General features: G+C 40.1%; 2 protein-coding genes and 1 pseudogene across 3 annotated transcripts in view; 1 reads left to right on the top strand and 2 right to left on the bottom strand.

The window, feature by feature from the left end:
- Nucleotides 1-79: 79 nt before the first annotated feature.
- Nucleotides 80-13,963, top strand: LOC110505851 (MFS-type transporter SLC18B1). The gene is made up of 14 exons (XM_036962630.2): nucleotides 80-533; nucleotides 830-972; nucleotides 4,139-4,234; nucleotides 6,021-6,094; nucleotides 6,320-6,467; nucleotides 8,419-8,575; nucleotides 8,818-8,954; nucleotides 9,159-9,260; nucleotides 11,105-11,196; nucleotides 11,305-11,400; nucleotides 11,554-11,628; nucleotides 11,732-11,825; nucleotides 12,227-12,276; nucleotides 12,420-13,963. The coding sequence occupies exons 1-14, from the start codon at nucleotides 494-496 to the stop codon at nucleotides 12,475-12,477; spliced, it is 1,362 nt and encodes a 453-aa protein (XP_036818525.2). The 5' UTR covers nucleotides 80-493; the 3' UTR covers nucleotides 12,478-13,963.
- The window catches only part of LOC149972146 (uncharacterized), an 8,960-nt pseudogene continuing 5,443 nt past the window's right edge, over nucleotides 13,463-16,979 (bottom strand). The window contains exons 8-10 of the transcript XR_016491557.1: nucleotides 15,515-15,680; nucleotides 15,205-15,284; nucleotides 13,463-14,855 (exon numbers count right to left, since the gene is read on the bottom strand). The product of XR_016491557.1 is annotated as an uncharacterized LOC149972146 (transcript). The remainder of the gene's footprint in view (nucleotides 14,856-15,204; nucleotides 15,285-15,514; nucleotides 15,681-16,979) is intronic.
- Nucleotides 15,675-16,979, bottom strand: part of LOC110505849 (uncharacterized) — a 4,001-nt gene continuing 2,696 nt past the window's right edge. The window contains exons 2-5 of the mRNA XM_090221293.1: nucleotides 16,853-16,964; nucleotides 16,236-16,294; nucleotides 15,973-16,041; nucleotides 15,675-15,859 (exon numbers count right to left, since the gene is read on the bottom strand). Of these exons, the coding sequence (XP_090077419.1) occupies nucleotides 15,710-15,859; nucleotides 15,973-16,041; nucleotides 16,236-16,294; nucleotides 16,853-16,964 (390 nt within the window). The 3' untranslated portion in view covers nucleotides 15,675-15,709. The remainder of the gene's footprint in view (nucleotides 15,860-15,972; nucleotides 16,042-16,235; nucleotides 16,295-16,852; nucleotides 16,965-16,979) is intronic.

The raw sequence follows: 16,979 nt of genomic DNA, 5'->3' as shown, positions 1-16,979 counted from the left end.
GTGTGTGTGTGTGTGTGTGTGTGTGTGTGTGTGTGTGTGTGAGGGGGCGGGATTTATCAAACGTCACCAAGCCACCCCTACTCAAAAGGTTAGTTTCACAACTCTTGATTTGTCAGGGGTTTAAGCATTAGTCCAAACAGTTACAAAACGTTTCGTTTTGCAACTAAAACGACAGTTTATATTGGACAAATTCAGCTAGGTCTCTACACGTTACGTTCCTTTTAAGAAACGTTTATCAACAGAATAGTTGTAATAAATACACACCAGGCCTCCTCCAGACTCGCATTTTGGCGAATCCAGTGCTCTTTCTCCAGTCCTTATTCAAGGGCACGATATTTCTGAGTTGTCCGCTGGCGCCGAAGAGTCATTTATGAATTTAACCGGCCAGATTGTGACACATTTGGTTTCCCTAACTTTATGAAGCAGTATCTAACACTATTCATGTACCAGGCATTTCAGATTTGAATAGCAATCCGGATTAGTAGGATAATCTATGAATGACAATATGGATTCTGATGAAGTTCAACAAACAGGTTGGTGAAATTAAATGAAATTGACGTTTTTCTATGTAATCTAATAAAATATTGTTTCTCAGTTCATCTCAATTGTCTATTTTAAAATGTCTTCAGAGTTGTAGGCGAGTTCAACGAATGAAAGTCCTACCACTACAGATATTAGAAGTTAGCTACAGTTAAGGAATGCACTTGTTGGTTGCCTAAAAACGTTGTTACAGTCTTACTCTGACAGCAAGTATGTCATGTTCTAATTAAAGGATTCCTTGTTTTTTAATGCCCAAATGGTATTTACTGTTTGAGTTTTATTTCTGTAGATGGCAGCACATTAGAAGAAACAACAAGTAGTCCTAATCAAAGGATGACAAGATATCAGATCCTCACATTGACGTCAATCGCATCTGTCAACTTCAGCTCAATGATTTGTTACTCTATACTGGGACCATTCTTCCCCAAAGAGGTATTGTGCAATAGCCTACCAACAATTTTTCTTCCTCATTGCTTATGAAATATTGTTACAGGTTTTGTTTTTTCCCGATTTAAGTTTTGAGTTTAGACTTTTGCGTATATAGCTCGTTAGCACGTAGGGCGCACCGATTGGTGTCTTCTTCCATGGTATATCGGCGATCACACAATTTATTGTGCATCAGCCTCCTACTATGCGAGATGGAAAGAGGATGACCGATTGGTGTCACCTCGTTAGTCAGTGTGTGTTACACCTGTGCTGGTTGACATCTCGTTAGTGGGAGTTGTTTCACCTGTGCTGGCCTCGGTGCTTTTTACCAGTGGCTGGCCCAGTGCGCCAGTTGTCAAATCTTATTGGTCACAAACACATGGTTAGCAGATGTTATAGCGAGTGTAGTGAAATGCTCGTGCTTCTAGTCCCGACAGTGGAGCAATATCTAACAATTCCACAACAAATGTAATTGTTCATTGGATGAGCAATGTCAGAGCAGCATAGGCAAGATCCAATAGATAGTGTAGAATACAGTATACACATATGAGATCAGTAATCTGAAAAAGTAATAGTAATAATGTAATATGAAAAAATAAAAAATAACAAAATTAAATTAATAATGTAATATGAAAAAATTATTAAAGTGGCCGTAAAGGTTGCTAGATCGAATCCCCGAGCTGACAAGGTAAAAATCTGTTGTTCTGCCCCTGAAGAAGGCAGTTAACCCAGTGGTCTAGGCTAGCTAGGCTGTCATTTAAATAAGAATTTCTTCTTAACTGACTTGCCTGGGTAAATAAAGGTTAAAATTTTTTTTTTTCAATTAAGTGGCCAATGATTTCAAGTCTATATGTAGGTAGTAGGCTCTCTGTACTAGTGATGGCTGTTTAACAGTCTGATGGCCTTGAGATAGAAGCTGTTTTCAGTCTCTCAGTTCCACCTTTTTGGCCTTCCTGTGACATCGGGTGCTGTAGGTGTCTTGGAGCGCAGGTAGTTTGCCCCCTGTGATGCATTGGGCAGACCGCACGACCGTCTGGAGAGCACTGGGGTTGTGGGTGGTACAGTTGCCGTACCAGGCGGTGATACAGCCCAACAGGATGCTCTCAATTGTGCATCTGTAAAAGTTTGTGAGGGTTTTAGGTGACAAGCCACATTTCTTCAGCCTCCTGAGGTTGGAGAGGTGCTATTGCGCCGCCTTCACACTGTCTGTGTGGGTGGACCATTTCAGTTTGTCAGTGACATGTACGCCGAGGGAACTTACAACTTTCCACCTTCTCCACTACTGTCCTGTTGATGTGGATAGGGGGGTGCTCCCTCTGCTGTTTCCTGAAGTCCACGATCATCAGTTATCTTGAGAGATGTGGAGGGTCAATACCTTTAGTTGGTGCTCCCTATTTGATTTCATTTTGTGCCACTTTTTTTGGTTTGCTTCCTATCTTCACATTTGGTGTGGGGTTTTTCTTTTGTTTTCCTCTTCTTGAGCAAATTTAGTAGGCGTTAATAGCGGGTGTCTTTTAGGTTCCAGTTGTTATTGCTAGTCAACTTGCTGTGGACACCCAGATGAGTGTCTTTCACAATCCCTCCTAAAACCCCTAATGGTTTTGTTTTGGTTGTCAGCAACTCTTTGTTAGTTCCCCCTTCTGTTTGAGTGACAGTTATGGTTTTCTTGCTGGGGAACGTAACAATATACTAAACTGAGAGTTAAAGCGAAATGATGTAGAATCATGATTTATTTATTCAGATTCTAGAATTGAAAAATTAATGTTTAGCAGTACCATAGTAAAGTACACTTAATTTTATTGGTTGGATATAAGATACCAGTTCAGACTAGATGTCATGACTGACAAGTGGTTGTATTTGTATAATGTGGTGGACACAAGAAAACCCCCAAAGCATACAACAGAAACTCAGTCACACATCAACTCATGCAAACATCAAAGCAGAAACTCGCTCCTGCAGGTTCATGCTCTACGACAGGGCTCTCCAACCCTGTTCCTGGAAAGCTAACCCTCCTGTAGGTTTTTGTCCAACCCCAGTTGTAACTAACCTGATTCAGCTAATTATTAGAATCAGGTGTGCTAGATTAGGGTTGGAGTGAACCTATGGTAGCTCTCCAGGAACAGGGTTGGAAAGCCCTGCTCTACAACATCAGAGTATAACAGAAAGTGGCACAGGTCCTAATCCAGGTACTTCTCCTGTCTGGACTACTGTAGCTCTCTGTTGGCTGGGCTCCCTGCTTGTGCCATCAAACCCCTGCAATTTATCCAGAACGCTGCAGCCCGCCTGGTGTTCAACCTTCCTAAGTCACCCCACTCCTCCGCACACTCCACTGGCTTCCAGTCGAAGTTCGTAGCCACTACAAGACTATGGTGTTTGCCTATGGAGTAGCAAGAGGAACTTCCTTCAGGCTATGCTCAAAGCCTACACTCCAACCTGAGCTCTCTGTTCTGTCACCTCTGGTCTCTTGGTACTCCCAACCCTATGGGAGGTCAACTCCCACTCAGCCCAGTCAAAGCTCTTTTCTGTCCTGGCACCCCAATGGTGGAATGAGCTTCCCCCTGATGCTAGGCCAGCAAGAGTCCCTGCTCATCTTTTCTGAAAACATCTGAAATCCTACCTCTTCAAAGAGTATCTTAATACCCACCGTCTGGCTAGAAGCTCGTTGCAGATTTTGAAAATCTTTTATTTTTATTTTTGTACTGTTTGCAAAAACAAACATGTATCCTACCCTGTGATGTCATAGAAGTTTTTATTTTTTTAGGACCTTTATCTTTTTGACCACAGATCATAGAAATGTGCTGTTTTCACATATGTAGACTGGAGATAATGAATGAGGTTGACAATTGGCCCTGATTTGCACTTTTCGGATGATGGTTGATCTAATTGCTGAAGATGATCTTTATGCTTTTGGGAAACTCAACCTGTGAACGTTGCTGACCTAAACAAACACAGAGTCAAGAGTGTTATAAAGTCAACTGTTGTGACTGTTTTCCAAAGTATTTTGTGAAGCACATGCCTTCTCTTTCCAAAAGGAAAACAACATATTGTACACAATCATAACTGAAGCTTTTTCACCAAAGCTTTTTTGGTGTTTTGCAGTATCTGTATGTTTGATATTGTAATTTATTGCTAGAGACAGGAGCTTTACTGTATGTATATTGTCTCTATACAGGCCGTGAAAAAAGGAGCCAGTCAGACTGTCATTGGCCTTATATTTGGCTGCTATGCTCTGTGTAATCTGATGGGCTCCTTAGTACTGGGTAAATATGTAAGTATTTGGAATAACTAGGCTACAGGGCCTTCAGAAAGTATTCATACCTCCTTCCACGTTGTTACAGCCTGAATTCAAAATAGATTAAATCACCCATCTACACACAATACCCATAATGACAATGTGAAAATGTGTTTTTAGAAATGTTAGCATATATCTCATTTAAATAAGTATTCACACCCCTGTGTCAATACATGTTAGAATCACCTTTAGCAGTGATTACAGCTGTGAGGCCTTCTGAGTAAGTCTCTAATAAGAGCTTTGTGCACCTGGATTGTACAATATTTGCAAATTGTTCATTTTTTAAAATTCTTCAAGCTCTGCCAAGTTGGTTGTTGATAATTGTTAAACAGCCATTTTCAAGTTGATTTAAGTCAAAACTTTAACTAGGCCACTCAGGAACATTCAATGTGATCTTGGTAAGCAACTCCAGTGTATATTTGGTTTTGTGTTTTAGGTTATTGTCCAGCTGAAAGAAGAATTTTCCTCCCAGCACCCCTGATAAATCACAATTTAAAAAAGATTAATATTTAAAAAAAAAGATTTGCCCCAAACATAAGACTTTATTCAGGACACAAAGGATTTTTGCAGTTTTACTTTAGAGCCTTGTTGCTATCAGGATGCATGTTTTGGAATATTTTTATTTTTGTACAGGCTTCCTTCTTTTCACTCTGTCTTTTAGGTTACTATTGTGGAGTAACTACAATGTCGACCCATCCTTTTCTCTTATAATAGTCATTAAACTCTGTTTTAAAGTCACCATTGGCCTCATGGTGAAACCCCTGAGCGGTTTCCTTCCTCTCCGGCAACTGAGTGAGGAAGGACGCCTGTGTGTTTGTAGTAACTGGGTGTATTGATACACCATCCAAAGTGTAATTATTAACTTCACCATGGCCTCCTGAGTGGTGCAGCGGTCTAAGGCACTGCATCAGTGCTTGAGGCATCACTACAGACCCGGGTTTGATCCCAAGCTGTGACCGGGAGTCCCATAGGGTGGCGCACAATTGTCCCAGCTTCATCTGGGTTAGGGGAGGGTTTAGCCGGGGGGTTTTACTTGGCTCATCAAGCTCACATTGGTACGGCTGGGTTCCAGGTTAAACGGGCGGGTGTTAAGAAACGCTGTTTGGCGGGTCATGTTTCAGAAGACTCATGACTCAACCTTCACCTCTACCGAGCCCGTTGGCGAGTTGCAGCGATGAGACAAAATCGCAATTGGATATGATGAAAAAAGGGGGTAATATACAAACAAACAACTTCACCATGCTCAAATACCAACAGGTGCCCATCTTTGCAAGGCATTAGAAAACCTGCCTGGTCTTTGTGGTTGAATCTGTGTTTGTATTCCCTGCTCGACTGCGGCACTTCATGTTAAACACTTATTGCACACATTTCTTTCTGCTGAACTTATTTAGGTTTGCCATAACAAAGGGGTTGAATACTTATTGACTCAAGACATTTCAGCTTTTCATTTTAAAATAATTTGTCAATTTCCACTTTGACGTTATGGGGTATTGTGTTTAGGCCAGAGAGACACATTCTCAATTTTAATCCATTTTAAATTCTGTCTGTAACACAAAATGTGGAATAAGGCAAGGGGTGTGAATACTTTCACCCTGTTCCCTGTGTACTTCTGATTAGCTACCGTAAGGGCTCTGGTCAAAAGTAATGCACTTCATAGGGAACAGGGTGGCATTTGGGAGGCATACTACGTTTAGTCATCAGACTACTCTGCTTTGCAATATGACTTTTCACCCACACAACACGTGCTTATCTCTCCTTTCAGATTGTTCAGATCGGGGCAAAGTTCATGCTAATTTCAGGCTTATTTGTGTCATCAGTGTGCACCATTCTCTTTGGGTGAGTGAGATTTGATAGTGTTCTGCAAGTATCTCATACTGTCCATTGTGATTTAATGGCAGATGACTACTTAAACAAATACGTTAGTTATCCATCAACAGATTCCAGGCAAAGTGCTCATGAGAACTTTTTTTTATTTTTTTATTAAGTGCCCTCCTACAATTTTTACTCAACATGGACAAATACATATTTTCATCTAATTATTTTCCTGTTCTTGTTTTACAGTTTACTCGACAAAGTTCCTGACGGAGCTACTTTTATTATCCTGTGCTTTATCATAAGGTCTGTTGACGCTGTGGGTTTCAGTGCTGCAATGACCTCTTCTTTCGCAGTTTCAACAAAAGTTTTCCCAAACAATATAGCAACTGTTCTGGTGAGTTTAGTCAGCCAACCCTTGTTTAAGAGTCTGTATGTTACAGTGCCTTGCGAAAGTATTCGGCCCCCTTGAACTTTGCGACCTTTTGCCACATTTCAGGCTTCAAACATAAAGATATAAAACTGTATTTTTTTGTGAAGAATCAACAACAAGTGGGACACAATCATGAAATGGAACGACATTTATTGGATATTTCAAACTTTTTTAACAAATCAAAAACTGAAAAATTGGGCGTGCAAAATTATTCAGCCCCTTTACTTTCAGTGCAGCAAACTCTCTCCAGAAGTTCAGTGAGGATCTCTGAATGATCCAATGTTGACCTAAATGACTAATGATGATAAATACAATCCACCTGTGTGTAATCAAGTCTCCGTATAAATGCACCTGCACTGTGATAGTCTCAGAGGTCCGTTAAAAGCGCAGAGAGCATCATGAAGAACAAGGAACACACCAGGCAGGTCCGAGATACTGTTGTGAAGAAGTTTAAAGCCGGATTTGGATACAAAAAGATTTCCCAGGCTTTAAACATCCCAAGGAGCACTGTGCAAGCGATAATATTGAAATGGAAGGAGTATCAGACCACTGCAAATCTACCAAGACCTGGCCGTCCCTCTAAACTTTCAGCTCATACAAGGAGAAGACTGATCAGAGATGCAGCCAAGAGGCCCATGATCACTCTGGATGAACTGCAGAGATCTACAGCTGAGGTGGGAGACTCTGTCCATAGGACAACAATCAGTCGTATATTGCACAAATCTGGCCTTTATGGAAGAGTGGCAAGAAGAAAGCCATTTCTTAAAGATATCCATAAAAAGTGTTGTTTAAAGTTTGCCACAAGCCACCTGGGAGACACACCAAACATGTGGAAGAAGGAAATGATGAAACCAAAATTGAACTTTTTGGCAACAATGCAAAACGTTATGTTTAGCGGAAAAGCAACACAGCTCATCACCCTGAACACACCATCCCCACTGTCAAACATGGTGGTGGCAGCATCATGGTTTGGGCCTGCTTTTCTTCAGCAGGGACAGGGAAGATGGTTAAAATTGATGGGAAGATGGATGGAGCCAAATACAGGACCATTCTGGAAGAAAACCTGATGTAGTCTGCAAAAGACCTGAGACTGGGACGGAGATTTGTCTTCCAACAAGACAATGATCCAAAACATAAAGCAAAATCTACAATGGAATGGTTCAAAAATAAACATATCCAGGTGTTAGAATGGCCAAGTCAAAGTCCAGACCTGAATCCAATCGAGAATCTGTGGAAAGAACTGAAAACTGCTGTTCACAAATGCTCTCCATCCAACCTCACTGAGCTCGAGCTGTTTTGCAAGGAGGAATGGGACTCTCGATGTGCAAAACTGATAGAGACATACCCCAAGCGACTTACAGCTGTAATCGCAGCAAAAGGTGGCGCTACAAAGTGTTAACTTAAGGGGGCTGAATAATTTTGCACGCCCAATTTTTCAGTTTTTGATTTGTTAAAAAAGTTTGAAATATCCAATAAATGTCGTTCCACTTCATGATTGTGTCCCACTTGTTGTTGATTCTTCACAAAAAAATACAGTTTTATATCTTTGTTTGAAGCCTGAAATGTGGCAAAAGGTCGCAAAGTTCAAGGGGGCCGAATACTTTCGCAATGCACTGTATAGGGTGGAATTAAACATCATGTTCAAACACGAAGGCATTATGGTTGAGGTTAAAATGTTTTGTATCCCAAGAGTTTGGCACCATTCGTCTGTCTGAAAGCATCCTTAGCGTTGTAATTAGTTCCTCTATTTGGTCATAATAATAATATGATGATGATTCTATTGTATTTGGAACTGTAACCCAAACAAACAACATTTTAAGGCAGGTCCTTCTACTTTGTAAATATAAGCCTGTGGGTACGAGGTAAAACTGAATGTGCACATTTACTTAGTTGAATGTTGTGTTTGTCTTCTTAGGGTAGTCTGGAGATCTTTACAGGGCTGGGTCTTATACTGGGACCACCAATAGGTGGATGGCTGTATCAGTCGTTTGGATACGAATTTCCTTTCATGGCTCTGGGATGCTTCCTATTTCTCATGGTCCCCTTCAACATGTACATCTTACCAAGCTTTGGTAACGGTTTATTTATGGTTTATGAACTTTTAACTAATAGTTAGCTGTCTATAATGTATTTCTAAATACCTATGTCCCCCACTTTTAAAGAAAAGTCTTGTGTGAAGTTTTACCTAAATGTTTAAGATATCTGAGTCTAAAAGATATGTGTTGAGACCAAATGTTTTCTCTTTGTTATTATGAAATGATTCCTGTGATGATATTTCTTGTTATTATATTATTCTGCTTGTTTCTCTGTTCAGATGCTGATCCTAGCAAGGACTCTTTCTTCAGGCTGTTCACGCGTCTGAAGATAGTCCTCATATGCTTTGCCATATTCACCCTGAGTTCTGGACTCGGCTTTCTAGATGCGACCTTGTCCATATATGCCATTGATACGGTAAAGCAAAGCATGCGCAAGGGTTGAGGTGAATTCCATTTGTTTACTTCCTAAATTGACTGAACTGAAATAGAATTTACCCCAACCCTGGTATACTTGAAAACCTCATATTTGAGAATGTATTTGTCACGTTTCAAAATACGATTATGTCCAGTAGGATGGACCTCGGTAACTTAATGTTTCTGTTTTTGATTCTCCATGTAGTTTAACCTGTCTCCAGGCTATGTGGGTCTTCTCTTGCTTGGTCTGTCGTTGCCTTACTGTCTAGCCTCACCTCTGCTTGGTATCGTCAGTGACAGGTTTCCTGTGAGTACAGTTAACCCAACACTACACCACTATAATATACTAAAAATACACTACATTGTTGGTTAAGGGCTTGTAAGTAAGCATTCCTGTTTTCAGCACAAGTGACAAATAAAATTTGATTTGATTTACACTATACAACATTATACTATACAAATCAAATGTATTTATATAGCCCTTCTTATATCAGCTGATATCTCAAAGTGCTATACAGAAACCCAGCCTAAAACCCCAAACAGCAAGCAATGCAGGTGTAGAAGCACAGTGGCTAGGAAAAACCAGGCTATGAGGGGTGGCCAGTCCTCTTCTGGCTGTGCCGGGTGGAGATTATAACAGAACATGGCCAAGATGTTAAAATGTTCATAGATGACCAGTAGGGTCAAATAATAATAATCAATGGTAATATACAATACTATGCTACACTACGCAACACTATAAAACACTACAGTATAGCAAGACTGTGCTATACTATACACCACTACACAACACACTATACAACATACTATGCACTATACAATACTATAATATGAAACGCTCTACAATACTACAATACAATACTACACAACAATATACACTACTATACTATAAACCCCAATACCAGTGTTTGGAGGATATATTGGCACAGGTGTTGTTTGGCCCGAGAAGCCGGTGTTTGGAGGATATATTGGCACAGGTGTTGTTTGGCCTGAGAAGTCCAGTACCGGGAAACCGTGCCAACAAATCCTCAACACCGACTTGGCATTATCACTTTTATTCAACTGGTTACCAGCATATTCAAATAATGATTGACATATTTTAATTAAATGTTATTTTGATGAATTTATTCACACTATTTCATCCTTCCACAAGATATAGTCCCGACACAAATCTAGGGTTGCTACCCAAGCTGGCTGGTCATTCGTTCTATCGGTTCGGTTGCCAGAGACCCGACCCTGTCGTTCAGTCTTTTTGTTCTGTATCTATGGACAGAACGTTCATTCTAAATGTTTTATTGCCATACTGGCTGGCAACGTTCTTATCCCTTGCATGCTAGCTAGCCAACTAGGGCTAACTTAGTCACGTCAAACACTGCAGTCAGAATAACAGCAATGTAGCTGCATTTGCATTTAAGCGGTTTTCTAGTGACATTTATTTGGATACATCCATAATAATGACCTAATGAGGTGCGATTTCGCCTGGCATAGAAAATGTGCTCTCTCATTAGGACGCTGTTGTTCAGAGGAGCTATCCAACAACACAGCTAACACAAACACTTCAAACTGAAGCTAGAAAGACTGCAAACTAGCTGCACTTCGTTTGGTTTGACCTTTTTTTCAATTGACATTTCTTTATTTATATCCAAAAATATTAGGCCAGCTGATTCATTTAGACTGGCTGAGAAACCCTGCCTGCCTGTCTGTCTCGTCCCGACACGTTCATTACTATGGTACAGCTGGAGATCAAATTTGAATATTGAAACAATGTTGGAGAACTAGACCGCAAGGTTTATACAAATCTCCTGTTAAACTAAAAGTTAGTCTAAAAGAAATGTGAGATAATGTCTAGATGCTTTTTATAGTTGAGATCAAGTTTATAAATTGCCTGGCTGGGCTGATGAGACAGTGGATTACACAGTCAGATGGAACAGAGTAAATAGGCATTTTAACATAATAGATTTAGCCGGTGGTAACTTCTGGAATAGACACTGGCTGGAATGTGGTTTTAACCAATCAGCATTCAGGATTAGACCCACCCGTTGTATAATATACTATATTCAACACCAACCAATACCAGTGGTGTATTGTAGTCACAACTTCTCTATTATACATATACAATACTGTGATTTTACCTTCTGGTTGTGTTTGCAGTCCACAAGGCCGTGGTTCATGGTGCTAGGAGGCTTGTTTACAGCAACTGGCTTCTGGTTCTTAGGTCCTGTCCCCATTCTGCAGATAAAGAGGTCAGCATCTGTTATTATCAGTGTGAAATGTACTACGTGTTTACTACTATTACTACTAACAAGAAGCCAATATGATACAAGAATGACACTTTTTTTTTTTGTCTCTAGTCAGCTGTGGCTGGTGGTTTTCATGCTGGGTATCATAGGATTCTCTCTTAGCATGACTGCCATCCCTACCTTCCCTGAAATACTCAACTGTGCATAGTGAGTTGACCATTTACATACACATGGCACTTGCATACATATACAAATATACTCTATTTACAATGTCCATTTTCTCTTAGAAAAACATATCATCATCATCATCATGCACGAGGTACAGAATCCAAAATAATATTGCTAATTTTCCAATGGCAGTGAAAATGGATTTGAGGAGGGGCTGAGCACTCTGGGACTGGTGTCTGGATTGTTTGGAGCAGTGTGGTCCTTTGGGTGTGTACTTGCAGTCTTTGTTATATTAAGTCTCTGAGGCACAAGTTGAGAGTTGCAGTTCGGAGATATGAATTCTTAACAAAGGTGTGTTTTATTTGTTCAGGATGTTTTGTGGTCCAACGCTTGGTGGCTTCATCACACAACAGCTGAGCTTTGAGTGGGCTGCTTCTGTTCAAGGAGGCCTGGCCTTTCTAGCCGTATGTATTATAATAATACATGTATTTTATATAGTGCTTTTCATTACAACAAGAATCTGACACTTTAAAAAACAGATAAAGCAGACATTTGGTTCTGGCAGTTCTTGGACTATGGTCTCCCACAGCTTCAGATGAATAGGTGAGGCAGTTCAGAAGGGCAGATTGGACATTTATGAATCCCATTGGGCACACTTCAATACTGTCAGTCCTGCCTCGACACTCCTGACTGCGGTCTCCTGACCCCTAGAAATGGCGAACTCAAATGTCTTTGCTAAATTGCTCACGTGGACGTCAACACATTATTTCTGCTAGTCAGTAAGATTGCGGTCACATGGATAAAAAATAATTTATTTTATTTTTCAATGTGCTGTCTGAATATGACTGTTTCCTCTTCTTCTCAGGCTTTTTTTCTTGGTGTATATTTTCTCTGTCAAAGAACACGACAAGAAAGGTAATGATTCCATAATAGATTTAGTTTTTTTACATAAACAAGTAAAACATTTTATGTTGAGAGAGCCATTTGAAAAGAGTAACAGGTTTGGAGAAATTGATATTTGTGCCTGAATTTGCTTTTTTTTTTGTTGGGATCTGAAGGTCTTCTCAAATCCAGACGAAAAGACCTTCCGATGAAGCTACCCATCTTCTGACCTGAACAACGATCATCTACCAGGAACAATTTATATTTTCTGCTATGAGAAACTGGTCAAATTAAGATACTACACCTGTATATGTACATCGGTGCTAAACGTGGAATGTAACTTGTATTAAAATATACAACTAAGAGGATGATGCTACCTACACAAGTTATAATTTGTTGTCATAGCATTAGCAATCATAACAGAAGCAGTTCAGTTTGCATTATGCCAATACCATATAAGACCTGTGTATATAATTACTTGAACTGTCAAGGACCTCAACAAGCCGTGGTAAAGCTTTGGAACTATTTTAATTAGTTTGTTAAAAGCCATTTTAACACACCATGTACTTCGGAACAGGAATGTTTCACAAAATAATGTTTACTTGACGATAATCAAATGGCATTTATACATATCAGTTGGCCATGTTAAATATGCACCCATTGAAATCCAGTACTATGTAAATGCCCCTCATTCTCCAATCTTCACAGCACCTGACATGGGTTATGTCTGAATAGTTAACCTCCTTTATGGCTATGTAGATTGACCAATGACCATATTAGTGACGGCAATAAAATAAAATAATATATATTTTCAAATGGACCAATCAAGCAAGTATTTTATGTCCATTTATTAAGTGATATAAAATGCAGTTCATTCAAGGACACTAATATTTGAATATATGTAACTAATGTAAGCCTAGTCCTTTTACAGTCTGAGTTACTTCTCAGTTGTAGTTACATGCCAACTATTTCCAAATATCATTGCTTTTGGAAGAGAATGTTTCACAAAATAATTTTTTACTTGACAACTCAAAGGGTGTATATACACACAGTATCTGGTATGTAAATATGTACCGATATTGAAATGCAGTACTATGTAAATGCCTCTCATTCGCCAATCTCTGCGACATGGATGATGTCTAAACAGTGAGGTCAGAACTCCATGTATGGAGTGATTTCAGTGCCAACAAATTGTATTTGATAATTTTGTATTCTATAATTTTGAATTCAATATTTTTTTTATTTGTAATGCACAAATGTAATCATTCATAAAGGGCCCGATTTCCGATATTACGCCCTTCAAATCCACTTCTCAGTAGTTGATATTCAGGCTTACTTCATGAAGATGGTAAAAGGCTTTGCAGGAGTGGTTCCCTTGAGTGTGCTGAATAAATGTAATTCAACTGCTGAAAAACTTCCCACTTGCTGGCCAACAGATTTTTGGTGGAATTTACATTCAAAAGGGTTTTCAGTACATTTATCTTAAGCCTTCCATTTAAATATGGTGTACCTTTTGAATTAGAATTGTGGACAGACTATAGAGTACATGGATGAAATAATGCCATCTACAGTGCATTCGGACCCCTTCCACATTTTATGTTACAGCTTTACTCTAAAATTGATTCAATTGTTGTTGTTTTTCCCCTCATCAATACCCCATAATGAAACAGAATTGTATACATTTTTGCAAATGTATTAAAAATACAAAACTGAAATAACATTTACATAAGTATTCAGACCCTTTACTCGGTACTTTGTTGAAGAACCTTTGACAACGATTACACCCCAGAGTCTTCTTGTGTTTGATGCTACAAGCTTGGAACAACACATGTATTTGGGGAATTTCTCCCATTCTCTGCAGATCCTGTCAAGCTCTGTCGGGTTGGATGGGGAGCATCGCTGCATAGCTGTTTTCAGGTCTCTCCCGAGTTGTTCGATCTGGTTCAAGTCCAAGCTCTGGCTGGGCCACTCAAGGACATTCCACAAATACAGGTGTGTGGCAAGCTTGTAGCATCACACCCAAGAAGACTGGAGGATGTAATCACTGCCAAAGGTGCTTCAACAAAGTACTGAGTAAAATACTTATGTAAATGTTATATTTCAGTTGATCATTTTTAAAAACCTGTTTTTGCTTTGTCATTATGGGGTATCGCGTGTAGATTCACGAGGGGAAATAAACGATTTAATACATTTTAGAATAAGGCTGTAAAGTAACAAAATGGGCAAAAAGTCAACGGGTCTGAATACTTTTCCGAGGGCACTGTATACAGACATTTAAAACATATTAGTGAAAAAAGCAATACGTTTAAGCTTTTACAGGATAGTTTCCTTATAAACATACTTGTTATCTTCTGTTCAACGAGGAATTTAGCGTTAAACTCTTTACTCTTAGTGTACTCTTAACCATAGATCCATGGGTCTAGGTATCAGGCTCGAAGGCACTATTGGACTGTCCTCTCCTGGGACTGGGGGTCAGTGGTTTGCTGTCTGCAGCCTTGGTTTTTCTCTTGGTAGATGATGATTCTGGGACATCAGGGTCAGAGGATGTGGCTGGTGGTGGGGATGACGGAGCTTTGAACTTCTTCACTAACTTCTTTGTTTTCTCCTTCACTCTTTTAGATACACAGAAAACAGCCAAAAATGTTGAAAGTGATTGAACAATTACTAAAACCATTTACGCTATGTGTTTAATCTTAATTATCTAGACTAACAAGTTATGTATCTACTGTAACATACTAAGCTATAACGTATCTAGTAAGTACATTTTCCTCCCATTTTCTCACTATGTGGTTAGAAGATGTGTGCACAATACACTTAAACAACAGGATATCAGTAGGACTGCTGTGAACTATGAGGACTGTTGCTGTGAGGAAGAGGACTGTTGCTGTGAGGAAGAGGACTGTGGCTGTGAGGGAGAGGGCTGTGAGGAAGAGGGCTGTGGCTGTGAGGAAGAGGACTTACTTGGTGGCAGCAGGCTGCTCAGGGTCTGTGTCCAGCTCAGAAATTAACTTGAGTTCTCCAGAGACAACGGAAGCAGACACCTGTGAGTGCAGGGACAGGAAATAAGAAGAGAGGGGACAAGGAAATGATTAGTCCAGTAATTCATGTAACCTTTGTTACCTGATGGAGAGGAACGAGACAACACACAGAAGTGAGGACTGTATTGGGGGAGGGGATGTCTGGGTAAAAAATAATCACCTTGCTACATCACAACCAGGAGACCAGCTACATCACACAACGATCGCTGAAACAGAACCCACTGTCTCCTTACCTTGGTAGGCGTCAACCTCTCATCTGATTGGTCAGTCCGTTCAGACAGAGGGACTGATAGGTCAGTCCATTCAGACAGGGCAGACTGGGCCTCTAGGGCACGAGACAGCTCCTCGTTGTAATCCCCTGGGATTGTGAGATAAAAAAGTGTCTGCTGAGTGCACATACTTTTTTAATGTAGAACAGATATATCACTCTACTTACGCTCTTCCACAACATAGGTAGCTGGGAGGTATCCATGATGTCCAAACCACCTGTTGCCTTTGTAGAGCACACGGATGGAGTCACCACACGGTACAGTTAACTCATCTGACGGGTGGGCACTGTAGTCATACAAAGAGAAAACCTGACAGAGAGAGAACAATTTAAAAGGATTTAAGAATTATTGACCACGGTGGTAAATTTGTCATATTTCATTTTTGGGCACAGTATGTTCTTGTAATGAAAACATAAATTTACCGTTTGATGAACTGGTACCAAAGAATCTGCTTCTACTCTATTGGCTGTAGACAGATGATCAGATAACTTCTGAAGGAAGAAAGGGAGCGTTTTATAGACTTCAATTACATAATAAACTTAATGCATTACTGTCTCTTTCAAATAGATGAATACATATTCAGTCCACAAGACTACAATGAAGTTACCCAATAAAATACACATGAAAGGAATCAAAGAGAAAAGCATGAATGGCTGCCAAATACAGCATTATAATAATGCCTTACGTTCTGTAGCCTGCGAGATGAAGCTCTTCCTAGACGCTCGCCCACTGCGGTGAAACTAGCTGCAAACAAGAGAAGAAAAAGTGAAAAAAGTCATGCCATACTAGTATATTTAATCTAAGATAAAACTCAAAGCATACATAAATCGTAGAGGTGTGAACACCTACGGCTACAGACACAGGTGAAGACAAGGAGAGGCCCATCTTGGTCTTTATGTACAGTGAACATGCTGCTCTGTAAGGTCCTTAACAGGTCTAGTGAGTCTGGAAATGTTCCGTTTTGTTCATTCTTCCCCTTGTTGGAATGTCTGGCCAAAGCTCTCATTCTGCAAGAATGGGTCTTAAGCTCATTTGGTTAAACTGACCCCAATTGTTACAAATTATTGACGACACAGTAGTTCACAGAGCTGCTTAGATTCAATAGACCTGTAGCAGTATAATCTGTCTCTTCCGCTTCATCTGCATTGACATGGAAACACTTGACAGTTGAAAACAATATTGTGGAAGCTCCTCTTTCGGCTGGCTTCCACCTGTTCAGTACATTCAGATCAAGAATCAGTGCAATGGAGGTGAGGAGTGGACAGATCTTTTTAGAGAAAGGGCCTGTCTGGAGCCACTCACGGTTCTGGGAGGTTGACTGGGGGATGAACTGAGCTCCAAGGGAACCAACCAGCTGCAGTTTGGAATGTGGTGGCAGGAGGGACGGAGAAGGCAGGATCGAGTTCAGGTCCATCTGGGAGAATAAAAA

Source organism: Oncorhynchus mykiss, chromosome 25 (assembly GCF_057628025.1).
Source record: "Oncorhynchus mykiss isolate SJ-2025 chromosome 25, ASM5762802v1, whole genome shotgun sequence".
Taxonomy (NCBI): domain Eukaryota; kingdom Metazoa; phylum Chordata; class Actinopteri; order Salmoniformes; family Salmonidae; genus Oncorhynchus; species Oncorhynchus mykiss.
The sequence above is the reverse complement of the archived record's forward strand: the minus strand, read 5'-3'. Positions and strand labels throughout refer to the sequence as shown.

What these genes read in the sequence shown, in the direction of transcription:
- LOC110505851 (XM_036962630.2), top strand. Translation starts at nt 494, where the DNA reads ATGAATGACAATATGGATTCTGATGAAGTTCAACAAACAG. An exon ending in GGAGCAGTGTGGTCCTTTGG is followed by an intron (nt 11,629 to 11,731) that starts GTGTGTACTTGC and finishes TTATTTGTTCAG; the next exon opens with GATGTTTTGTGGTCCAACGC. An exon ending in GAGGCCTGGCCTTTCTAGCC is followed by an intron (nt 11,826 to 12,226) that starts GTATGTATTATA and finishes TCTTCTTCTCAG; the next exon opens with GCTTTTTTTCTTGGTGTATA.